We start from the raw sequence: 26571 nt of genomic DNA, 5'->3' as shown, positions 1-26571 counted from the left end.
TAAGATATTCAAGTTATTTATAATTATGGTTACCTGACAAACATTTGGTTGATGCTGCTGGGTATGGAAAGAAAAACAAACAGGCAAGAACTTTGAATAGCTCTAGAAGCTTCCTGTACATTTAGCTGTGCTACTTGTAACTAAGGGAACAACTTGAGGAGCTGGAGAGAGTCCAGAGGGCAGCAGAGCTGGTGAAGGGTCTGGAGCAGAAGTCCTCCAGCAGAGGATCAGCTGAGGGAGCTGGAGAAAAGGAGGCTCAGGGAGACTTTGTCACTCTACAACTCCCTGAAAGGAGGGTGTAACCATGTGGAGCTTGGCCTCTTCTCCCAGGCAGCCAGAGACAGGGCAAAAGCACATAGTTTAAGGAAAGACTGGACATGGCATTTAATGCTGTGGTCTAGTTGATATGTTGGTGTGTTTGGTCGCATATTAGATGGTTCCCAGGGAGCTAGAGCAGATTTTTGAGAGGGTGGTAGTTAAACCTGATGCAAATAGGAGCCACCAAATCTGCTTCGGTGTCGTGCTGTGCTGAGGGACTTTGGTTTTTCAGTTTTCTCTCCATCAGCTAATTACTCATCTCAAGAAACTTTCCATTTTCCAGTGCTGCTTATTTGGGTGTGGATGGATAGTGTGTGACAGTTGCTGTATCATGTTAGTTGAATATGCCAAGTAGATTGCTGAAAAGTTCTTTAAAGTATCCTCTTGGGAACTTATAAACTGATTTTTATGTTAAAGATATTTAGATTTTTGGAGCATAATGCTGGGGTATGATGAGACAAATACAAGAACCTCATCTCAAATATACAGCTTTTGGAGCTTACCAAGAAAACGAGGAGACAGTATTTAATCTTCTTTATATTATTTTTTAAGCAAATGCAGATTGCCACTGGCAACTGTAATGCAGGATTGATGGACTTTTTCAGACCTGCTCTGGCCTTTCTGACATACCATAATGTTAAATAACATAAATGCAAGTTTTAGTAAGTGGAAACAAATGCATGACTGTTTTAAATTTACCAGTTTATTATGTCTGAGTTCAGTGTCATGCTTTAGACCAAAATTGCTGATACATGAAAATTTGTCAGAAGTAGACTGTTTTATCAGCTTTGCTTGATCCTAAGTCTGTTTTTTTTAACTCTGTGTTGGCTTCTGAAGGACAAATGCTATGAATCTTGTTTGCCTGATGCTCAGGCATTTCACTGCTTTAATATCAGGTTGGGGAGTGTAAATGTCAGCATTTTAGATTGTGTACTGATGATGCATGCGGGGTACAAGTCCATGTGGCACAATATTAAAAATGGCTTGTTTTTTTTCCTAGCATTGCTATTTCTGCTGCATCAGCAAAATAGTAACAAAACAGCAGTGGTGTTAACAGTGAAGACTGTTAAAATTGTGATGAATAAAACCAGCTATTTCTTTGCCAAGTAAGCATACTAAAGCTGTTAGATTAGAAAACACATGAGTTGCAATGTTCCACCAATAATAAAGCACTTTAAAGCTTTCTGTTGACATTTATACAAAGAGAACAGATGAGTATGCTCTATTTGGTTTTGAAGTCACTTTGATACAAACCTTACAACTGCCCACAAAAGAAGGAGTTTTACAGGCTCTTCTTGCAAAAAGAAATGATTGAATTTTGACACCAAGAGCGCTGACAAATTGCTCGAAGTGCTGCCCACTTATCATTGGACTGACAGTTTAATCATCGAAAGTGTACTGCTAGATTGAGGAGCAAAAGAGAAGTACCCATAGTTTTTCCAAAGCATTAAAAGATTTAAATTTCATTGAAATTTGAAATGCAAACACTTTTTTTTTCTTTTTTTTTGTGATACACTTGAATGACTTGTGTGCCATATTCTCAGTAGTAATGTTGAGTACTTCAACATTAAACTTCTCATTTCTTCTGAGAGACTGTCTGTTGGTCTAGTGGATTAATGGTGTGATGTCACTTTGGTTTTTCTTCTAATTTTTTTACAATAAAAGTTGTAAAATTTGATACATGCTGTGTACCAAATTTTAAATTTGGTGCATGCTATGTCAACAAGATTCTTTTTGTGCAGGGGATGAACTCAGCACGCTACTCATGTTGTAGTTTGAGTGCATGCACTACGTTAGTCTTTAGAACACTTTCAAGAGAGATTATAATTCATTGGTCTTCAGAGATTTTAAGTAAGAGCAGAATATAAGAGTTTCATACTTTCTCTGCTTTTTTCTCTCCATTATTAGTTATATTTTCCATATTTTTGCAATATTATTGGATGCTGTTTGACCCACTGTGTATTATATAAAACTAAGTGGTATCTAGTTGCAGTTGTCTGATTAATGGATAATGCTTTAATGACACACAGAATTGGTTGCCTGCATGTATAAGTCATGGATCCATATTCAGTGGCTTTGGATCCCATGAAGTGGTAATTTTTTGTCTGTTATTTTAGTGTCTGTAACCTTTTTTTTTTCTAGTTTAGGGACTTACCTGATAGCAAAAAAAAAAAAAAAAAAAAGGAAAAAAAATTTTACTTAAAAGTAACTCTAAAATGCCTAAAGTGATGATCTAGCAGCAGTTCTGTGCAATAAAAACACCTCTTAAAAATACTAACTTACTGCACACATTTTGTTGCATTAAAAAAAGCTACACTGCATAGTAGTAAAGAATGAGAAGGTACTTGATTCAATTAGTTGCTCACTTTCCCCCTCAGTGCAATGCATGCTAATCATGTGCATTTGAGTGGACTCACTAAAAGTGGTCTCTGATAGTTATTAGAATTCTTCACTTTTTGCAAAAAGCTATCATGGAAATATGAAGGCATTACTTGTACTTCAGTTTAGTGTCATAGTCTGTAAGAAAAAAATACAAGAATTATTTTTACCTGTCAAAATACATAAAATTATGCTGCATGTAAAAATTTTGATGTCGTTGATATTTTGGGCATAACTTGATTTCTCTGAGAAAGTAGAAAACTGAAACTGATGTTTTATGCATCAGTGAGATCCAAGTACCATGTAGATTTTCAGCTAGATGAACATAACTGTTATTCTTACCATAACTCTTAAACTTTTAACTTTAAACATTTTCTCCTAACTTTATTATTTTTTCATATGGAAACTAGCTTGTGCCTGAGAATCTTTGAAAGTCTGGTGTTTCACTTGGTTAAGGAAGCATGCCTGCTTGTGTTAGAAGATGATTAGTGTTTTGATTAATTTTGTATCTCCTCCTGATTTTGACTGTTGGATTGGTCCAGTCCCACTTGCTGTGTATTGCAATGAATGACAGTTAAGGTCCTCTTCTGTTAGTTTCAAAAATAAATCAGTTCTGTGTGTGTTGATGACTTAACACGGTCTTAGGAAAAAAACATAAGCTGAGAGTTGCATCAGTTTAAATATGTTTAAATGGATGCAGCTAAATTGGAATATCAGAAGATTTGTTTCAGTTCTTCAAATTCTTAGTTTTAGCTTAAACTACAGTGAGAAATGCATCAATTTAAAAACAATCTGCTGCTCTTCCTAAAGATAAAACTTTATAATGTAGAAGAAGCTTTCATGGTGAGAAATAGTAAAGCTGTGGCCACTGGTGATGAAAGTGGTTTGCAAAGTGGTGGGACAGGAAGGATTTGAATCTTTTCGGTGATTTCCTACTCTGAATATTCTTACAGAATGGTTTATGTAAACCCTTTTTATGTTGCAACCCAGCAGTCTTAAACACATGTGCAAAGTCTTAATTCCTCTGATGGAATAATTGACAGCTGAAAATTAGTAACTTCTTGATGGTGTCTAATGTGATGACAAACACTCACATGAACACTGTTCTTTGTGCGTTCAAGGGGGAAGAATACTCTAAGTTTAATGAAGAAATCAAAGCAGTACATATCTGTAGACAGATGTAAGCAGTATAAACAGTATATCCTGCTTCAAAACATATTTTACTTAGGTATTAGAGAGATTGAAAAAATATGCTCTGTAGATAAAGGAAAGAAAAGATTACATTACTTGTATAGTTTCAGGGACAGAGGAAGAAAAATGTCCTCTGGACCAGAGTGCATATCATTGCGACTATGGCTAAGTAGGTCATGCTGTATTAAGGTGGAAGATAAAGATATTGAAACCAGTTTGTCTTTTTAATTTATTTCTCCACTACCCTGCTGTGGGCAAGACAAATTTGTCATTTACTGCTAAACTTATTGATTAGAATGTGTAGACCAGGATATTGTTAAGGGTGAATATTGTAGGTTTTGAAATTCTTTGAGTTTCTGCTTTTACCTACAGTAGAGATGGGTACTTACATCCTTTCAGAAACCTATTAATGCATTGGCAGAACTCACAGGTTTTAGAGATATGGGGAAGCTGCTGTATGCCTTTATTTTTTTCTTTCAGTCATATCTACCATTATAAATATCTCTCCTTATTAACATTCTGTTAAATCTTTTGAGCGTTATACAATGTAATTACCCCTGCAGCATTAAGACAGAGGTAAAGTACCTAGAATTGTACTTAGATGTTCACTTGGAAAGTAAAGCTTCCCTTATTGTTGAATCACTTGGCTTTCTGAGAGAGGGAAGAATCTAAAGAATTATAAATGTGAAGGAGCTAAAGCTTTATAAATGAACTTGAAAAGGGTATTTCATGAGAAACATACCTCATTCATGAGAAGCTCTTGGGCAAGGGAAGGCCTACTTGGTAGTGTGTCAGAAATGTGAAATAAGTCTAAATAAAAGACTGTTTACTTACTTCCTTTTTTTTTTTTTTAATATGTGAATTCCATGCTAAAAACAAAAAGGTGTGCTTGGAGGATTTGACTTTCCTACTTTAGCACTGCTCCTCAGATTTTTAGTTATTTTAATGTATTTCAGAACAGAATAAAATGGTACTTGCTTCAGCTTGAGAGAGCAGAGTTTTTATCTCCTCTAACGTGCTGCTGGTGATGCTTTCTGAAACCTTATTAACTCCTGGTAAACTTGAGGGAGGTGCTGAAAATACAGTACCACATAATTCTGTCAATACACAGAACTGCCTAAAGCGAGTGGCAAAGTTGCAAGATACTTACGAGACTAGAATCTTGAACTGAGTGTAATGGAGACCATAAAAGGAAAGAAAGGTTATGTCATCAAAATTCAATACTTTGTATGGAGTCTTGTTGAGGCACCAGAGGTGTGATTAAACAAGAAGCAGGTATGTGAGAAAACTGCTGTCAGTCATGAAAAAAAAAAGTAATCTTGCAGATGTGTAGAAGGATTCAAGCAGAATCTGAAAAAACTCAGGAGACATATCAAACAGATAACTTCATGAGTTGTTCATTTGAGAGAATGCTTGTGGTTAGCTGCGCTAATACCTTTAGAAGGAAGATAGGTTGTACTCCATCTGTAGTTAGGAGTGAGAGACAATGGGTGAACTAGAGATTTGATCTAATTATTTTATCATTTAAGTAGTAGTCCTTCCATTCTGTCAAATTGAAGAAAAGTGGAAAGAGAGTTTCACAGATAACGTGTTACGCAGAAGCGGAGTTTTGAGACTGGATCAGCAGTTAAAGAAAACTGGGAATGCATGCCTATTATTTCATGTGTTTCTTCTGAATGTTTCTTCTGAGGCCTTGGAGAAAGTGTCTAAGACAAGAGAGAAGGTAAAATTCCAAGAAGCAGAAGAAATGGTAGCACTTGAGGAGCAAGTGATACTGCTGACTGGTGTAGGTGACTGTCCCTGTCCTGATGTTTGTTACCATTACTGCTGGCTTGAATGTAGAGAGAGAAAATACAAACTTACACTTGCCAAGAAAACTAAAGTTCAGGTGTCTGGTCCTGTAGTAGTGTTTTCTACTCCACTGAGTTGGTAGATGTCTTCATTCTCTATAAAGTTTGAGGCGTGATAGATAGCTTAGGTTTCTCACAAGCTGAAATTGAGGGGTAGTCCTCAAGCCAGCTCTCATACTATGTGTGTGTTCTGAATGTTTGGTTTTCAAGTGTCATGAATGTGGCAGAGGATTATTTGTAAAAGAAAGATTAAAGTAAAAGTTCATTTTCTCCTGTGAAGACTATGATATCCAATGTTATTGATTATATTCTACATGAAATTTACATTTTAAAAGGAAAATTTTTATTTATAGTTGGCAGCTACTCAGTAGCTGTCAACTATAAATAAAAATGACCATGTTGCTGCTTAAGCTTCAGTACTTCTACAGACTGCCTAGCTTGTTTCAGTGTAGTGTAAGTTAATGGAAAATCTGAAGAGAATGGAAAGGGAACAAAGTATGCCAAAGATAGTAGTATTTGTTGATAGAGATGTGCTAAAGAATTTCTTTATATACTGAAGCCAGTATAAATAGTGGTTGCAGTTCTGAGGAATTAGTGCTCATTGCTGAAATTGTCTGTGTAGAAGGAGATGAGGATTTTTTCCTTCTGCTATGATTATATGGTGACAAAATTTGTGTTCCCCATTGTAAACAGGTGCTAACTACCAAATCATGATACAGTACACGCGACTGTGTCAGTTTCCAGCAGAGAAACAACTTGTTCCTGAGTATGCATTTCAGAGATCTCCTTTCTGATGCTCTCCCCCAACCCACAGCTTTTCAGATGGTGAAATCTCAGCTATTAATCATTTGCCAGAGAAGAAACTGATTATGAAACAGAGGTTATATTAATCTCTTGTCTGCTGCTAGAGTTTCAAGTGACTTCTTTCTGTGGCTTCCTGTATTTAGATGAAAACATAAGATTTCTGTTTTCAATGTTGTGATTAATTCTGGAGGTTTTGAAAGCAGTTGTTGCAATTCTAAGTAAAAGACTGGATTTACTGATTGCTTTTTTAACAGTCCATGCTATTGTCAATCTTAATCCTTTGGGAATAATCCTGTTGAAATGTTAGTTTTTGGTTTGAAACCTGGTTAATACATTAATTTTGACTAGTTCTTCAGTGATACTGAAATAAACTCATTAAGAACATTTTTACACTATTTGGAGCTCTATAAGTTATGAAATGTGGAACTTCTGATTTTTATAGCAGCAATTAAAATACCTCGTTTAATAGATTTAGAAGGAAAATGTGACTTCTTGTTAAATGTCTTTTTTGGTTAAACAAAAGGAAACTTTGTGTTCATTCTCAGACTGTTACAGCTTAGTGACGCTAATGTAGATTTGAATTAAATTACCCATTTTTAACTACTTTGTATGTAACTACTAAACTGCATCTTCCAAGTAAATACTGCAAGGTGTGAGTAACATAGGTGCAAATGGTAGAAACAGTACTTACAAGTTCACCCTCGACATTCCCTGGTGCTCTTGAGGAGTTTTTCATTACTTTGAAATGAAGTAGTAGGGCTTCTGGGTGCACAGAGAGCTTGCCCGGGTCTCTGATACCACACCTGAGTTTATTTTCGTTATCTCTTTGGGGGTAGTCAGTAGACCAGTATCTACCTGTTTGTTGTCATACCATGTGCTCATGAACTGCACCATTAAGTTGTCCTATTTCCCACAGCTGAAAGATGCTCCATTTAATTTCCAAGCTATAGTTAATCCCATAACTAGCAAAAGTACTGTAGAGATGCATTTTTCTATTTTTTATGTTGGGTACAGATTTCTAATTTTTTTTTCTTTCTAGCTGCTTTATTATTAAAAAAAAAATAAAAGAACTGTTTTTATACACCTTTTAAATGATGTGAGCAATCTTGTAAGTGTTCTGAGGAGGTACATGTAATTTTTACTTCAATAGCTGAATTCCATAAACAGGATGAGTAGGCAGCAAATTTGCAGACATGAAAGACATTAAAGGATGGGTACTGCAATTTAAAAAAAAAAAAAAAAAAAAAAAAAAAAAACCACCAAAAACCAAAAAAAACAAAACCAGTTGAAAGCCCTGAAACAAAACAGAAGAAAAAAGACAAAACCAGAGCAGATTTTTCAGCTACTATGATGTTCATGAGAAGAGGAAGAAAATGGCATTTAGATTTTGGATATAATAGAAAGAGAAGATTGTCATGTTAGATTATAATCTGTTACTGTATTTAATGCCTAATATACGTTTTTCCCCCCACAGAAATTAGCAGAGTACGGAAAGACATGTATAACGACACATTAAATGGTAGTACGGAGAAGAGAAGTGCAGAATTACCAGATGCTGTGGGACCTATTGTACAGTTACAAGAGAAACTATATGTGCCTGTAAAAGAATATCCAGATGTAAGTATACCTTTTTAGTCCCTAAATTATTTTTTGATCCCCGTGGTCATCTTTAAATGTCATCACGCTGAGTTGCTTTGGATACTAGGGAATCAGTGTATGTTCCACTTTGCTTGATTTGCAGTGAGTGTGAGTGGAAGAAAGTTGTGTTAAATACCAAATTAGTATGGATTGCTAAATCTTAGATGTAAATTCCTAATTTTCTTGTTAATTCAGTGTTTTCCATCCTGAGACACTTGTGAAGTGAATTTTAGGAGGAAAGTAGTTCTTGGGATGGTGATTTTTTCTTCTTGGTGTGTCTCTAAGTCAGCTGCAGAATGTTTTGGGGCCCTTTAAAGACCTTTTGGAGACTGCACTTAGTCTCAATCACTGTTTGTCCCATACCTGTGTAACCAGTTCTGTTGCTTATAGAAGTGTCTTTATCTCAGGGTTGGTTGTCCTGTCCTCTCCCCTTTCCCCACCCCCCCTTAAGCAGAACTCTTTGCTTGCCTGTCAATATTGTGCACTCCATTGGGTGTTCTTTTCTGTTGTACACTTACCTTCTGAAGGAGAATGGTGTCATTTAACTGAATTCATCTGATCTGAAGTGTTTTTAAAAACTACTTGGGAAGAACAGTCCTTTCAAAATCTACCCCAACTACCCCCAACCGTTTTCATTGATCAGTGACAAAATAAGAAACTGTGTTATTCTTCCCTAATAGAATTTACAGGTTCTGTTGCAGTAGAGGAGTGCAGGGTCCAAGTAAGGGATTTGCACATTAAAGTGATATAAAGTGGAAGAAAGTACAGAAGAGCAAAACTGGAGGTAAAACTTGTGCATTTCTGTGGCTTTTCTTTGTATGCTTAATTAGATTGAGCTCTCCAAATGGAGTTTTATTATTTCCGTGCTGCTTAGAACATACAGGCCTCTAAATAAACCTCAGTGTGCCATGCTCCATTAAGAAAATTAAATGGAAGTCCTTATTCAGAACAGAATACTTAGACAAATGTCTTTTCTCCCTTTATAAGTTTTCATGTAGTTGTTTTGCTTTGAGGTTAAAATACCTGTACTGGGAAAAGTGTTCAAGGAATTTGCACTGGCACTAAGGACATCTCTCTCCCCTTGTATTGCATTTTTCTTCCAAATTAAACATATGTGTGTCTATGTACATCTGTGTGCATGCATACATGTCCCCACACCAAAACCAGTAATTCTTTTGAAACTCCTCAGTGTTACACATTTTTGAGATCAATTGTTCTGTGCAGTTGTTACACAGAGCCATGTAAATAGCTCTGGACTTAATACCTCCAGATATCTTAGAATTATATTGCTTAGTGGCTTTTTAGAACATTTCTTAGTTATTGAAATCTTGGTTTCCTAACTTGACAGTTTATTCTTTGTGAAGAATTGCCTTAGTTATTTGTTGTAGTTTTTACCCAACCTCCTGTATGAGGATTATGAGTAAGAAAAAAGGTGTTGGATTTCCCTTAACTATTAAGCTACTCTTCTAGAAATCAGGGGTTTAGTAGCTTAGCTCTTCACTGCCAGTTAATTATCAAATATAGTGTAAATGAGCAGGAAAGAGTTTGTCTGTAGTTTCTGACAAAGAAGTGATTTCACGAGCTACTGCTAGCTCTTTGTTTTCTTTTAGAAGAATGGCCTTGAAGTGGTCACTAATTTATTAAAATAAACTCTTAGGCATTCGGAAGTTGGAGAAGCTTGTGATTTGTGTACATGTGACCCAGACTGAAAAGGCTCTTGGCTCTTGTGAGATGATTTGAAGTGTGTGCTAGAAAATGCAAAGCTTCTGCCACTGTGGTGGGACCTGGCAGTTCAAGCTTCACCGGGGAGCCAAGCTCGGTGTTCTCTGTGTGCTCCTGTATTTGCTCATTGCTACTTGGAATGGGATCTGCACAGCCTTAATAACTGGTTAATCAACTAGAATATACCGCTACATACAAATAAAAAGCTGTGATTCAGTATGTAGGCCGTTTCTAAAATCTTTCTGGAAGTTAGAAATTAAGTAACCTGCTTTGAATTCAGGCTAGCACAGCATTTAGAAGGTCTGGAGTACAGTGATTCCAACTTACTAAAAAAAAAAAGTGTAAAATTCACGTGTAAGTATTAATTTCACCAGTGAAGGTAAATTTGTGTGTAAAGAGAGAAATTCTTACCTGTGAGAATTTTCACAACAGTACATGAAACTTCTTACTCATATACAGTAGTCAATTTAGTTGTTACCAGATATAGGAAAGACATACTGTATAGACTATGAGAGTGAGTTTCTCAGATAAATCTAGTTGATTCTATCTATTGCCATAATTTTCTTCCAACTGACTATCTTGTATACATTACAAGGATACAAAGTTGGATACACCTGAAGTTGTCCAGAGAATAGTGACCAGAAACTGGTTTTCTGATGTATGTTTAATAATATTTTTAGTAACAGAAATAAAAAAAAAAAAACCCAGGAAAATGTTAGGATCTTCTAATAAGCTTTTGTTATGGTAAATATTTTTGACTTAGAATTTTGAGCATATTGGTTAGTTGACTGTACTGAATACTGCATAGTACTATAGTGCCATTTTGTGCACAGAATCCTAAGTTGCCTGTGAGGCATAAAAATAGTGGTCTAGTATAAGTTTAAACAAACATACTTTATATGTGTGTATATATAAACATACACAAAAGATGAAACAGTAAATTTTCATAGCCTGCATCACTTTGATATTACTGTTTTACTATCTTTTGGTTTTCCACACAAAATAAAGAATATATAAAATTAAACTTAAAAGCTAAAATAAATCTATAAAATCCCCTGAAGGCTCCTAATTTATTTTTTTTTCTACTAGTGCATATTGAGTATTTTTAATCTAATATTTATTTGAAGGCTATAGTTGATGTGAGGTTCAACTTGCCAAAAAATTAATTGACTGAAACAGCCTGTAGTTTTTAAATGCTGACTGTGCAGAGTCTGAATTTCTTCTGTACTAGTAAGTGGAAGATACAAAAAAATCTTGCTAGGCAAGAATAAATTTTCTTTGCTGTGTTGTATTAATAAGGCAAATTTTTCCATTATGCAGTCACAGTCTGATGAATTGTGTAACTGTTGGGATGGTCTCCTTTATGACACATTTTTTTTCATAGGAAGTTACTGTTTATTGGGTCTATTTGTATTGTTTTCTTCTAGAACCCTTGAAAGGTGTTTAAACTTTATAGAAATTTTAGTATTAAAACTGAGATTTGAGTTAAAACTTAGCTGTTCTGAACCATGTATATATGCTTCTGAAACTTGGGAGAGAACTTTTGCACATGGCACCCAAGAAATGAAATTCCATTAATTGTCCTTATTTTGCCCTTAAGTTACAAGTGAGTTCTCTACAGAGTAATATTTGTACTCTCATGAAAGTCTTTGGTGTTAAAGTTTGAAGACATTTCCAATTCATGGAGAAATAACTTCGATCAGAATTTTAAAAAGTAATAAGAAAAGATGTCAGAGAAATTGTTGAGCTCTTAAGAAGCAGAAGAATGGAGGATAAGCTGTTGTTTGTGTGTGAATAGTTAAAAGTCTTTAGCATTTCTTATGCTTCAGATAAATGATTAATTTTCTCAAATTTCCCTAGAGAGATGAGACTAAACTTTCTGCCTGATATCAATTTAAACAGTTCTTGGAATTAGTACCTACAAATGTTGAACTGAATAATTTTTTTTCTATTATAATCATGGCTTTATTATTAATAAGTAGCCTGTTCTTTCTGATTAATATGAAATTCTCTGTTGGAACACTTCTGAGCCTCTTCAGTAAAAATGTAAGAACTCAGTAATTATCGCATCTAAAGTAGTGTGTCCTCTGAGTATACTGAAGCTCAGAGGCCAGCAGTGATAAACAGCTTGTGCGTACTTTCTGACCATTTTAGTTAAAACTGTTTAATTAGTACAACACAGCTATGAACACAGGGACTCAATTTACTATAGGGAACTGACTGACAAAGTGTTTAAATCCTTTTTCAATTTGTAATATCACAGTTTAATAGCATCCCTAATATGGATTAGGAAAATGATAACATCTTTATTTATTGTTCTTTTTCTTTCACTTAAGCTTTTCATTCCCTAGTGGTAAACAGGGAAGGAGGCTAAAAGACTTTGTCTTGTTTACCCTTGCAATTTGAAGGAAAGAGAGATATAACTGGTCTCTGTACATAAACTCGGGATACAGAATAATGGCAGGGCTGAAGGAAGATTCGGAAAATGGTCAGCTACTGATGAAAGTACAAATGTATATGAAATAACTAAAGTAGTTTGATTACTAATTTTCAGTCTTAGTAGGGTCATAGGAAAAACATTTAATAGAATAAAGGGAACAAAATTTAATTTTAATTTTGAACTTTATGTATTAATGAAGGCTTTATGTGCTCTGGTTGCACATGGTAAGGATATGGACTGAGAAAGGGCCCCTTTGTTTAGATGCTGTTAAAATTGAGAAATGCCTTAATATCTGTATGAAGATGTTTTTTTAACCCCTTCTATCTAATGTTTTATTAGATATCCTTCTATTACTGACCATCTGAATCATTTTTTGACAGTTTTTTAAAAAAGTTTTGGAACCATGCTAAACACTCGGTGGTTTGGGAGATTTGGAGTTTGTTCTTTTTTTGGGTGGGTGTTTTAGTTTTGGGGTTTTTTGGTGCAGGATGACAGATGTTGTCATAATTTTATTCATAGATAAGCTGGTCAAATCTCCAGAGCATGTTTGTACTTGGAGGTAAAAGGGTGCAAGACAGGCTCAAATACATTGGAATTAAAAATCCTGTCCTATAGTCCCTTATAGTAGTCTGCAGGCTGAGCATCAGTTCAGCAGTACCAATTAACTTGGTCCATGTCTCCATTATTTTTTTCCTCTTAAACTCTTCAAGAATTTAGTGCAATTAAGTTAGGTGATTACCTTGTCATTTATCTGTTAATGTTCCTCCCATTTTATTCTTACTAATTTTGCTGTTTGGTCTTTCTGTGTGTATAAATAAAAAGAAAAGGAAGGTAGGGTGGAAGTAAGGTAAAGTAAGAGCTTAGTTAGTAGTATTTTTTTTGGCAATGTTCCCCTTAATATATTTCAAAACAAATTTGGAAATCTGGGAGAAGAAATGAGTTGTACTTGGTAAGTGCTAGGAAAGTTGAACATATTTGTTAGGACACCATGTTTTTATGTTGATGCTTGTATTAGTAACTTCTTCAAATTAGCATCATAATATTAAACTCCTAGTTTTATATGCATGCTGATACATATACTATGTCCAGCATGTGTATGACTCTCCCTGCAGCAAGCAGTGGAATTTTTTTCTTTTTTAATCAGTATACAGGTCCAACTTGTAAGGGTAGGAATCCCCTAATCTGACATCAACAGCCACTGCTAGACATTTGGGTGCCTCTCTTCACCATGGATGAAGAGGGCTGTGTGTATATGGGGAAGCCAAGTGCTAAAGGAGAATGGTAGTCTAGAAAATTAGTATAAATAGTTTGAAGATACCTGTTATTTTTTGGTGGATGAAATAACTAAAATGATTCTAATAAATTAATTTTATTAAAAATGTTTAACTGTGGGAATTACAAAATTTGAGGGTGCAAAGGAAGTGTCCAGTGCAACTTCTTGAAATAGGTCTAGCAGTCAACATCCATCATGATTGCTTTTGCTCCTGAAGTGCCTTTCATTATGGCTCATCTCATTTTCTATGCAGAGTCAGGCTTTCAGTGGGCAATCTCTTAGCTCTTGCAGGACTTAAGTCTGGGAGAGCTGGGTGCAAATACAAGTAATGAAAGGTCAGCTGTGAGGCAGATACTTGTGACATACTGATTTTGTTTTGTTTTACATTCGGGGTCTTTTTTCAGTCTGTTCTTTGAAATGTTTATTTTAGGAAAGAAGGGTTTTATACAGAGATGAGGAAGTGCTTCAGCATGATATTTTTGCTTGCAGTTATGAGGTCAGGTACGCTTCGGTACACGTGCTGAACTTGTTGGTAGTTTTTTGTGAATTAATGTCCTGTGTATTTTATTTGGGGACTGCAGTAAACATGGAAATATATCAAGTAAGTGTTAAAACGATACTTAACTGAGCAAGGTAGTGCTTGTGTTTAAAACACTTAGGTGAATTTACGAATTACTGTTTAGACATCAGAATCCTTAATAGTTGTTCTTCGTTACTCGAAGTCAGGAGCAGATCTTCCGTCTGATTTAGAGAGTGGAAACAGGCTCTTGAGGGATATGGGATTTGAGAAACACAATGTTTTAAGGAAGGAGGATGAGGAAATACAGAGAGAAAAACCCTTTATTGAGGATTATGTTTTTTTTCCCCTCTGATTAGTTGACAAAAGGAGAACTATAGCGCTAAGCTGTGATACTTTCCCCAGAAAAGTAACGTGGCAATTAGAATATCATGCTATCTTCATCCCCTTCCCCTGCAGTGGTCAGTCAGCTTTTGACACATATATTAGATACTTCTTCCTTTTTAGTAGCTCTGTAGTTTAGGTATTATTTTTTGTGTAGTCAGATTTTTATGGAGTTGCCTTTGCAAAAGTAATTTGATGCTTTCCAGTCAGAGGACTGCAGGAGTTTGATAACTTCATATGGGTAGGTCAGTGAAATGCAAGTCTTAGCTACTCGTGTTTGCTCTGTGGTTTGCTGGGATAAGATGGCACCAAGACCAACCTAGAATTGCTATTTAAAATAGTTTTGAGTTCCACACAGAATACCAGCTTTTCTTTGCATCTCTCATAAATCATATGGTTAGGTGAAAATCAATTCACATGCCCTCAGTGGTAAAAGGTCTGTTGTTTGTTACTAGATTAAGTCTGCCCACAAACCTTGGAGGTGCATATTAATTTGAAGAAAAAAAGAAAAAGCTGCCTTTTGAGCAACATAGTTGAGTTTTTTTAAACAGGTGTGCTGTTTTGATGTTATGATATTTCTGAAGTTACTAATACGTTTAAAAGTGTACATCACTTGTCAAGGAAGAGTTTTCAGTGTAATGCTCCATCTATAGCATTCATTTCATATCTGAATTTGTTCCATATTTCAAAAGAGTAGAGTTGTTTTGTTCCTCATATGTGTTTCATTGGTGTTGGTCACTTGGATGTCTTATATATGAGTCTTCTTGAGAGGAAGATTTTACAAAAATCCAGCTTCAGGAATAAACTTTCCTTTTAGGCATTTCCTTCCTTTTTCCATGTTTTGTTTCATTACTTGAGAATGGTTGTTTACCTGCCTTGGTTTGGAATGCTGGATTTAAAATAAAATGCACATGCGATCTAGGTATCTCTGCATTGGAGATTCTGAGTTTCTGTAGCTAATAGATATTCATCAATTGTAGTATGGATCTACTCAATTTATGAAATTAGTCTGTGCTATTTTTAATGCTAGTAAAAACACTAGTTGAAATCTGTTTAATTTCAGTCACTTGTCATAATATTAATTCATAGTTCTAAGCTTTTATATGTTTATTTTCTCTTTAAGAGCAGTTTATATTAGTGAATTCTGTGAAGACATTGATACCTTTTGAAATTTGCTGCACTACTTTGAAACTGAGTGAATTCTTTTTCTTTCCAATACACTTAGTACTTTAAGAAACATAATTTTACTTGATGAACAGCCAGTTACTTTTTTACACCTTATTTGCACTCAGTTCTCTCTTATTATATAGTATAGCACTTCCTCTCTTCAGGAAAGCTCATGTACCTGTCCTAATCGTGTACATTCATCCACCCAACACTGCAGTTGCTTGGGTTGATTACTGCTTTTTCAGAAGGTTTCTGTCTCTTTAGAGTACTAATGTAAGTTGGATCAGTATCTCTCAGTGTGGTTTATAAACACTCAGAACATACCGACCCAAAAGTTCAAGTTTGTTCTAGTTGCTAACATTGTGATCTGTGGTGTCAGAGGACACTGAGGGCTCTGCCCTGTGGTCAGTGATACTGCTTGTTTTGGGAAGATTATCAATTAAATTGTGATTTGAAGTTGTCTTAAATATGCAGAAGTTTACCAGATTATTTTTTTTCCTATGAAGTACAGGTGGTCTAAAAATGTGAATGGTGATTTGAATAGGTATCTCTGGATTGCTGTTCCATCTGGAAATGACCCTTTGTTATATTGCTAATGTATTTAAGTAGTGATGATAATGAATATATTATTCAAATCAACATCTTAAATGTCTGGGTAATAATATTTAACCTAATTGCTTGATTTTTATAATTTGAACTTACTTGAAAATTTGATTACCTTTTAAAAAAAAAAATAAATGTCACTTGCATTAAAAGTAAAGCAAAGTTGATGTCATTCAACACAAATACTCAAATAGTACATTGTGGGCTTCAATGTCACTATATTTTTTCAAATTATTCTAGTCACAATAATATTCTGGTCACAATTTTATCTTCCGCAAGTACAAATGTTGCCCTGAAGACTGGAAGAATTGTAAACAATGGCCTTTGAGTCTTTGTAAAGGACTACACTTTTTTGTGTGAGTCAGCTGATGGGCAAGCTAAAAGCAAGAAAGAGACGTGAAACTCTGGCTTTGTAATATAGATGGGGCTGGAACATATTTATCTCTAAATCCTAAGTCACTACAGACAGGCAGGCTGACATGGAAACCTGAAGTACATCTCAAAGCCTTGTGATATAACTCTATCTTCTGCTGTTTTTCCTGTGATAAATATGAGGTAGTTCCTCTTCTGTTGAGTGTCTGCAGTGATGTTGGTCATCATAGAACTGTAAGAAGTGGTAGTACCCATCTCCTTACTTAAAAATCCCAGAGTAAAGGACAGAAGTTAGGAATGAAGCCTGAATGTGGCAGTTGTTGATAAGCTGCTCTTTTAGTAGTATTGTAATTGTATATATTTAGGATAATAGATTCAATATGACTTGCTATCACTGTATTACTGGACTGTAATACTGCTGCTCTTAGTGCTTGATACTGGCTGAAGCACATAACTCTGTAGTGCTTTTGTTGTGGAGTTTGTACCCACAACAAGGTTGCTGCCAACAAGGTGGGCTTCTAAAATGTTTCCAGTGCTTTTCAGTTTTCACTCATTTGTCTTTTTATGTATTTGTATTTTTATGTATTTTGTATTTACATTTAGAACACAGACTTAAGGTTTGCTAAGAGCTTTTAGGAGGAGTCATTTAGAGTAAAGTAGGCAGATTAGACCTTAAAACACTAAAGGAAATATGCAGCTATCTTCTGTGTTTCTGACCTGTTCTGCAGATTTAGGTGTGAAATTTGCAAGTTTACTGATTATGGCAGCTGTAAATATATAAAGAAGACTTTCTGTAACATTTCCAATTTCCAGAAGGTGAATGGAATTATTAGTTTAGTTTTTCACTTCAAATACTGTTAACACTGAGAAATCTATCATTTCTTTTTTTTAGAAAAAAACAGTTGTACAACAGCAAATAGGCATCGACAGTTTCTAATCTTACTTTTTTTTACACTTGATTGAAGTATATGACTTAAGGCCTATAGTAGAATGAGAAATGCTACAGTTAGATAATACTACTGGGTTTTGTTCTAAATTTTGGAAGGGGGATTGCTTTTGTTTTGATGACACAGTTTAAAATTACTTTCTCTGTTGTGTTTCAGTATTTTCTTGGAATGAAATTCTAGACCTAGTTGGGTAAATAAACCCCTAATGAATGTGAAGTAGTATAAACTGTGTATAAAGCTATGACTAAGCATGATGTTTACTTAGAAAGTGAGGTTTTATAGTTATGCTTGTGAAATACTGGAAGTATTTTCAATATATTTAACAATAGAAATAAGTACTTCAGAATTTGATTTGTCTTAAATGAGGTAAGAATTCTGATTCACCTTCCCCTATGAATTCATAAAATTCAGTTTGTTTCACTATAGAGCTCCTAGTCTATGAATGAGATTTCAGTTGTTAGCAATTCTCAAACGTGTGTAAAAGTTAAAGGAGCAAAGCAAAAATTATCTAATATTGGTTCCGATTATAAATTACAGTTTAGTCAGCTAAATTAGACAATTAAAATCAGTCACATGAATGAAAAGCATGTTTAGGAATGTTAAGCACCTTGCTTTCTCACTCACTTCAGAAGCTTGATAAAATGCATTTTTTCCCAAACTACGTTGCTTGAATATGAAAACTTTCATCACAGCTCTAACTGGTAATGCCTATCTTTACCCACAAAACAATACCATGCATCTTTATCATGGGGTTTAGTTGCTTGGTGAGATGCTTTACTGCTTTATTTTTAACTTTGCTTATGAAAGAGTGCTATTATGGAGGAAAAAATAGTAATTGCTATTTATACAGTACTGCATTGAGGTCTTCTGATTTGGAAGTGTGCAATTTCTGTGTTTCCTCCCTTCCCATCTTCTAAGGTGGCAAATAAATACATTTTTGCAACGTAGAATTATAAAAGACTGAATAATTCAGCATAAAATCTGTTGCCTTAAAGGGTTGAAGAACTTTGTCTAAAGTTCCAGTAACTAATAAAATAAAATGAAGTGGTTACTGAGCACCTCTTCTTTGCATAAACTTGAGTATAACCTCAAAGCCTGTTTCTGCAAAGTCAGTTTTTCCTTTTAAGAGGAGGAAAAGCAGCTGCATTTATCTAGTAAATTAAAAAAGAGAATAATGTCCCTTAAGTAAAAGAATTCCATTTCTGCTTAGTATTTTTAACTATAGTATCACTATCTGCAATGGTGCTCCAACTTCAATGTATCTTTCTCACTTCTAATTACTGAGAAATGGAAGTAGTCTACAGCTAAATTGCCAGCTTTAAGTGCCTTGGGTAATGTCATATGTAGACACATCTAATTAAAAGGTATTATTATGGAAATTAGTTGTTGGACTCTATATCCTGAGGATCCTTTGTTACTGGAATATGAGTTTAATGATGTAAACTGTGAGGCTTAGAGGGCACTGCTGGATGCTATGGTTAGGCTTGGAGACCGATTTACACACAGCACAACTTGTTAATTCTCTAGATAAATGTGTCACGATTCCCAAGTAGAGCATGGAATTGAACAATTTTTACTCATCTCCTGGTGTTACTGAAACTGATGTCTTGTCACTGTTCTGAAAACCTCATCTTAGTGAATAGGATGAAGCAGATTATTCACTATCGCGCTTAAGCATGCCTACTGTTAGATTGTTCACAGGATCTGATTTCCTGAGAGAGTTTCTGTTAACAATCTTTCAATTACTGTTTAAAGGTTTTTATGACCACTTAAAGGAGGGAACTAGCAAACTGTTCTGTGGGCCTTTAAATAATTGCAAATGGGAATCTAATGATAACAGAGATTCCCATTTTAAAACCATGAAATTGTTAATTTGTCTATCTTTACAGCTTTCTCACTTATGTTGATAATTCTAAGCAATTTAAAATCCAATTATTTCCAAAATACGACAGTAATTAGATTAGTGTTTTTACATGAACAGAACATGTAGCATAAAAAAATCATTTTGAGAGATATTATTTTAGTTATTTGAAGTGGAATTGAAACTACCCAATTAAGATTCTCTTTAAACTTGTGCCATGAGGAAAAGGGTTAATGTTAAAACCAATATTAAATGGAGAGGAAATGTGACTTTATGTTATAATGTACAAAAAGTATTGACAAAGCAGAGACGAAGCAAAAACCTGCTAAAAGAACAAATTGCTGTTTCATTAAAGATCTAAAGGTAGTATTTATGCAAACAACTACATAATTTATAAACAGTAAAAATTAGTCCAGAAGTGGTGGGAGGGAAGCAAAACCCAAAAGGCTTTTTTGCTTCAGTGTGTTTGACAAGGCATGGCTTCTGTCTCTGGTAACTGATAAGGTCTCTGCTTTGTTGTTGTGTGTTCTTGTATCTTCTGTCTGCTGATCCAGCCCGCAGTGTTGTCAGCTCAGTGAGGAATGTCAGGAGGCTGGAGCAAAAGGGACATTTAATGGTTGACACTGAGGGATGGCAGTAAATGAGATGGGAGCTAAATATATAGGTTTGTGACATTCTAGCAGCTGGCTAAAGTTGTGCTGTTTGTTGCTTGGGTATACTAGCCTTAAAAAGGAAGAGAATGCATTGTAGCACCGAGAAGAAAAAAAACAGCTGGTGGCTTATCAGTCAGCCCTAATGACAGAGAAGGTTAAAGAGTTTGGAAGGACAAATCTTGAAAGAGGGCTCTTATTAGTAACATTAAATTTTTAATTTGGTATGAGTAGTTTTATAAAACTTGACTTGTTCAATGTAAAAAAGGCATGAATGCTTAGTTTGTTGTCCAAATAAAATTACGTTAAAAATTTGCTTATTTACTTTTGATCCAAGCAGTTTGTTAGGTGATTTTTACAATAATTTACTTTTGATGTTTTCTTGCTCCGTAATGGGACTCTTGGAAACAGTTTGATACTTGATTAAGTATCTTGGAGTTTAATTTAGAAGAAAAAAGGCTTGTTTTTCTAATAGATGGAAGTATGAATGTCCTCAAATGGTATAAACTTTATATATCTTAATCCCCATCTTTATTAGAAAGATAGAAAAGTGCCGTGTGATTTAAATATGATTTTATGTTAGATAGACTTTCAAAATACAAGTTAATGTGTGGAAGGATCTGTGTCTAATTGCTTAAAAGCTTAATATTTGACTTGTAACTTACAACTACATCCGGTTCTTGCAGTGAAGGCTGTTTGAAAGTAAGCTTGAAATAAGTACAGCACTTTAATTGAAAGCTTAGTCCTGCTTGATACTCTTTGCTGCTTCTTCATGTCTGAGATTTTTACAGTTTCTTCTCAAGAACCTGTTTAGTTCTTGAACCCCGACTTGCTTGTTACCACTGTCTTACAGCTGACTCAAAGAGTAGTGAAGAGCATAACCTCATCTGTGGCTCCTCAGCAAGTAAAGTGCTAGTGAAGAAGCCTTTCTGTCCTTTTCTGTACTCTCAGGGAGTGTCTGTGTTGGTGGCACTCTGACTCTGGCTTCACCAGCGCCCTGAAAGAAGCTGTGGGCTAAAGATGTGAGACTGTAACACAGGTTAAAGCCTTCCCTTTTTGCTTTTAGTGTTCCTTGTGCTGTGGCATACTCTGACAGGATGGGAAGAGATCAGGAAATTCCAGATCTCCTGCTCTTAGAGGGAGTTGGTCTGTCCCCTTCTTTAAAGTTTGTTGGAGTGTTTGTGGAAGCGAGGTGTGACCGAGCAGCTTAGTGTCAGCTTTCACAAGACTGCAGCAGTGATCCTTGGGTCTCATTTGTCTTAATGTTAAGAGCTGGTTTTCTTCCTATTATAGGAGCACCTTGTGCTTGTTACAGTAGTACTAGCAGTGTGCTTTTCTATCATTTTAAGATAGTCTTGCATTAGTTTATGTGTTTGTCTCATGTTTTTCTTCAGTTCAGGTGGATTGTATGTAGCGGAATGATGCACCAGATAAGGTTTTCAGGCCTTGAGTAAAAGAGATTAGAGAGATTTGAGCTGCTTTGCTCAGGGAGTTAGATATATTGTGTTTAGGCAGATTGACTTCTTTATGTACCTCTGTATAGAGAGATTTATGGCTGTGAAACTGTATAGTAATTTGAAAATCTTAGTACATTATGCCATTTCTGAAGTGCTGGTTCCCTTTTTTAATTAGCACAGCAGCTCTTTGTGGATCTTCATTTTGAATTCTGTAACTTGTTTAGGCCAATGCCAATATTACCCATGTGTTACATTATACAAAAATATCAGAATAAATATCAACAGAATTTAACTAATCTAATAAACTTGCCTTTATTTCTTCTGTATACCTAATGCAGTTTATTGATAGTGTTAGCTTTTTTCCAAGGGGTTGTTTCATTCTGCACAGTAAAGAACAGAAGCAAAACAAAGCTTTTACAGCTTTACGTTAGAGGTCAGTAATTTAAGAGATACTCTTAAATTGTCTCTACCTTTCTAGTCCGTTATCTGACTTCCACTGCGTCTCTTGAAAGGAACTTCTGGAGTGCAACATCTTCAATGTTTTGAAATTTCTCGATTCTTTGATGATATAATGTAAGGTCTTATTCATTTTCAAAAAACATAGCTCTCCCTTTAGATTTGGATTGCTTTCTACCTTCCATCTGAAGGTTCCATTATCTTAATGCCAAAACTATATGGTGAAGGTGTAATTTTTCTGCAGGAAAATGAAAAACGATTTGTTGCTCAATCCTTGGACAGTAAAGCTTCTTAGTATTCACTTGATTTTGAACTGAATGATAAATTTCTTGGCATAGATGTTTACATCTTAGGTTAGTTTTTAGAAAATGAAATTAAAAACAAAAATATTAGATGTGGTAATTTGCCAGATCTAGAAGATTAGGATACCTGGTTTTTGGTATGCTGTTACATACACTGATGTTCAAATCAATCAAAGAATTGCTGAAGAAATTATGTTAGCTCTTTAGCAGCTAGTCTTGGAAAACAATGCCTTTGAGATTAAATGTATTACAGTTGTGTTAACATAGAAATTATTCTTTTCTTTTTGCACCTGTGATAACACATGTATACATTGTGTTTAAAAAATAAAGTGGAATCTTTTGCCCAAAGGAGCTGAAAATATATTTTCCAGGAAGACTGTTAGTGATTCAGTGTTGTTTCAATGGATGAAAATGAAGCTGGATGGATGAAAAGTATCTTCAACATTTTGAAGATACTGAGTTTTGTATATACAGGAATTACTACGTCCTGAATTCTTATGACTGTATTTTGATGATGAGTTCTGACAGATACCTATTTCAAACAGATGATCAATGAAAACTGTGTCTTGGCTTCTCTGATTAGTTGTAATGCATTCAGCCAACTAGGTGTAGCTACTCAGATGGTTCTGTCACATTAATTAGAATTTCAGTGGTAAAAATGAAGTTTATTTAGATAAATATCTAGCTATCATTATATTTCATTAAATTTTTTTCAATACCTAACAGAAACAACACCAAGTATTTAATTTTAATTTATGAGATCTTCCTTTATACTGCAAGTTTAGAATTTGGAGAAAAAAGTTGTATCCTTCAGCTGTATCCTTTAATCTGTGCTTTGAGATTTCTTTGTTCTCTAATCAAGAAAGCTGTATTACCATTATTAAAATGACCTGGAAGGCTAGCTTGATTTATATTTTATTTATTTCATTTTTTTATAGATCTGGTCTAATGTATTTACATGAAGTTTGTAAAGCTGTTTGTCAGTTAAACATGCTCTCAAAGCCTTCAGCAGAGGTTATTAGAGGTGAATGATGTGGATTTAAAGGATTTAGTAATTCATTCTAAATCCCAGCTATACTTTTTAACGTTTGTTTTTTTGTGGTGTTTTTTTTTTTTTTTTTTTGAGCATTTTAAGCATTAGGATGTAGTCTGCTGGGTAAAAAATGATATATTTTATTGACATCACATGGATAATCTGGTTTGACTAGCTTACAGCTGCAGTGATCAGAAAGATTCTTAGCTTTTTGAATGATATCTATATCAGTGGCTGATATTCTGTTCTGTCAGGAACAAATGCAAATAATCTGTAATAATCTGTAATGGGCAAGTCAACTCTACCAACAAAGCTAACATTGCAAATGACAGTATGTAAATTGTGGCACCTTTACAGGATCTGAAGGGATCCTGCAAGAGAGCTGGAGATGGTCTTTTAGGATAGGTCAGGGGGAATTGACTTAAACTGAAAGAGGGTAGAATTAAATTAGATGTTAGGAATAAATTCCTCACCCTTAGGGTGGTGAGACAGTGGCACAGGTTGCCCAGAGAAGCTGTGGATGCTCCATCCCTGGAAATGTTCAAGGCCAGGTTGGATGGAGCTCTGAGCAGCCTGGTCTGATGCAACGTGTCCCTGCCCCTGGCAGGAGTTTGGAATCATATGATCTTCAAGTTTCCTTCCAGCCCTAACTGTTCTATGATTTTATCAAATGCAATAAGTTGATATTTTTATTTTAAGAATGTTATGTTGCTGTGGTGTTGAGACTTTAATTGTATGGTGGTGCTTCATAAAAACCAATTTAGTTTTTATTGTAGCAAGCAATATTTCTATTCAAATTAATCACCCAGTCAATACATCCTCAATTCTCTATCGGAAATTATATGGTGTGCTGTTTATTTTGGCACATTCCAGAACACAACTGGAAGTTATATTCCATTTGTTAAATGATGTGCGAGAATACAGGTACTAGTAAAGAGAATTTAATTGCTGAATAGGACTCAGGGTCACCCTTTGAAAATTTAATACTTGTGATTCTAGTAAATAACAGAACTACTTGAAGTAGCAAAATCTTAAATTGAAACAAATCCTGATTTGTCATGTTATAAACCCTGAAAGTTCTAATTTATTGTACCACCTGTTTTTAATGTTACTTAGAAAATATCACCAGTAAGAAATAATAGATGAGTAATTTTTAAGGTAGACCAAAATATTTGTTATGGTAATCCATCCTTTAAACCATTAAACATGTATTGCTGATATCCAAGAAGGGAAGGCAGCAATTCTTAATCCTATAGCGAGAACACGGTGCTACTGTTCATCATTGATTGATTACTGTTGTCTTAATGAAGTTTTACTGGAAAACACAGATAAATTTCTATCAGCATTTCTTACTAAAGATGGTGTGTGGAGTCTGTGTGGGCAAGGTCTGTTTACTGACTGTCCAATGAATGCCAAATACCATGCTGAGTTTTTGTGAGCCAACCGATGTGCAGCATGTGTGTGTTCATTCGGGAGATTTTATTCGGTTCTGAACATAATGTGAACAATTCAGTGTTTGAATTGTGCTGATGGCACCAGCTTTCTAAATGAGGTGAGTTAGAGGTTAAACAGCATTGAGGCAGACTGACTCATGCATGCCATGAAATATAAATACCCCAGGTACTCTGAAGAGAGATTGAAGTTGTTCTCTCCTCTTCACATAGTGCTTACTAATAAGTTTGATAAAGTTTCTGGAGATCTTTCTCCTTTCCGGGCATCTCATAGAATCTGTACTGTTCTAATTGTTTTAAGAAGCTGTGCTTAAAAACCCAGTTAAATATAATGTAATTTAAAGGAATTTAAAATGTTACCAAAATTGCTCCTACACTAACTGTTACGTAATACTTAAATGTAGTTCTGGGAAAGAGTAATAGATGCAGGTATTTGTATGCAGAGGACTCATTTCCTCTGTTACTAGCTGCATTTTTCATTGGAACCTCTGCAATGATTAATAGGCAAAACCTCTGCACTAATGTGTTCTTTTAATTTTCCTCCAGATGCTGATATTTTTTGTATAGTATATCAGACTTCAAAACACTGAATGATAACTTTGTTCTCCTGCTGCACAAATACTATGTTTTAATAATGTATTACAATTATGTTCATATCCTTTGTTTTTGCATTAATACATTTTTTAACTAGACCAAGCTGGTCTCACTCCCACAACAATTATCAGTTCTTTCCCATAACAAGACAAGTTACTGTCTAGCTTTGATGTTGAAAAGTGATTATAGTAACTGAACTAGAACCCAAAAAAAAAAAAAAAAAAACAACCCCAAAATGCCCCCAACCCTATAATCTTTGTTAAAATTTATGCAGTGTACTAAATAAATATGGAACCAGTCTGAGTGCATTAAATATGCATTGAAAATTATTCTTAGCCATTTAATACACTAAGGAAAAGAAAAGAAATATTTTCATTATCTCCTTTCTCTCCTTTCTAAGATGTTGTTCACCTCTTTGTGACCACTCAAATTTTAGAGAATTAGAACTGCATTAAATATTTTAGCTGTAGTAACCCTTTAACTTGATGTTGGGGATTAAATTGCTCACACTTGAAGTCATCTCAGAGGTAGTTCAACAGATGTGCTGGAAGTTTGATTTTGTTTATCTAGCACAAAAATACCTAATTGAAAATATGACAGATCCTGATTTTCTGACAGTTGATATTCTGTATTTTGTTTTCCAGTACCTTAATGGTTTTATTTTTGTGTTTAAGTGATGAAGAGATTATTTAATGGTAATTTGTATGTATGTTTCTTACAGCACAGCATTTCTAATTTACTGCTTAACCCCATCACTTAAATGCTTCAATAGTTCTCATTTAGCTTTGATTATAGAATTAGAATGGTATATACCAGATACCCGTGGCACATTAAGTGGATATATTTGACATAAGCAGATTATATGTGTCATACTGATATTCACTACATGTGTACTTTGGCCTTTACTTGGTTATTTTGCTTAGAAAACATGCCATATTTAGGAATGGAGAGAATGTTTCTCATGCATTGTCTGCAGCAACTCTTCTATTACCAGTAGTAGGTGGGTTTGGTAGAGACTTGGAGAAACAGCTTCACATGTTGTCACTAGCAGTCTTAACATCTACCTAAAGTTAGTTTGTATGTAAAAACTAACTTCTAAATGTGGTTACTATTGTCTGTGTTCACTGTGTTGACAATGATAATACCATCTGCTTTGTCAGCC

General features: G+C 34.8%; 1 protein-coding gene across 9 annotated transcripts in view; it reads left to right on the top strand.

The window, feature by feature from the left end:
• QKI (QKI, KH domain containing RNA binding) overlaps positions 1–26571 on the top strand; it is a 149431-nt gene that overhangs the window by 28895 nt on the left and 93965 nt on the right. For all 9 annotated transcript variants that reach the window (XM_053937005.1, XM_053937006.1, XM_053937004.1 and 6 more), the window contains exon 2: positions 8017–8159. In XM_053937005.1, the coding sequence (XP_053792980.1) occupies positions 8017–8159 (143 nt within the window). The remainder of the gene's footprint in view (positions 1–8016; positions 8160–26571) is intronic.

Source organism: Vidua chalybeata, chromosome 3, assembly GCF_026979565.1.
Source record: "Vidua chalybeata isolate OUT-0048 chromosome 3, bVidCha1 merged haplotype, whole genome shotgun sequence".
Taxonomy (NCBI): domain Eukaryota; kingdom Metazoa; phylum Chordata; class Aves; order Passeriformes; family Viduidae; genus Vidua; species Vidua chalybeata.
The sequence above is the reverse complement of the archived record's forward strand: the minus strand, read 5'-3'. Positions and strand labels throughout refer to the sequence as shown.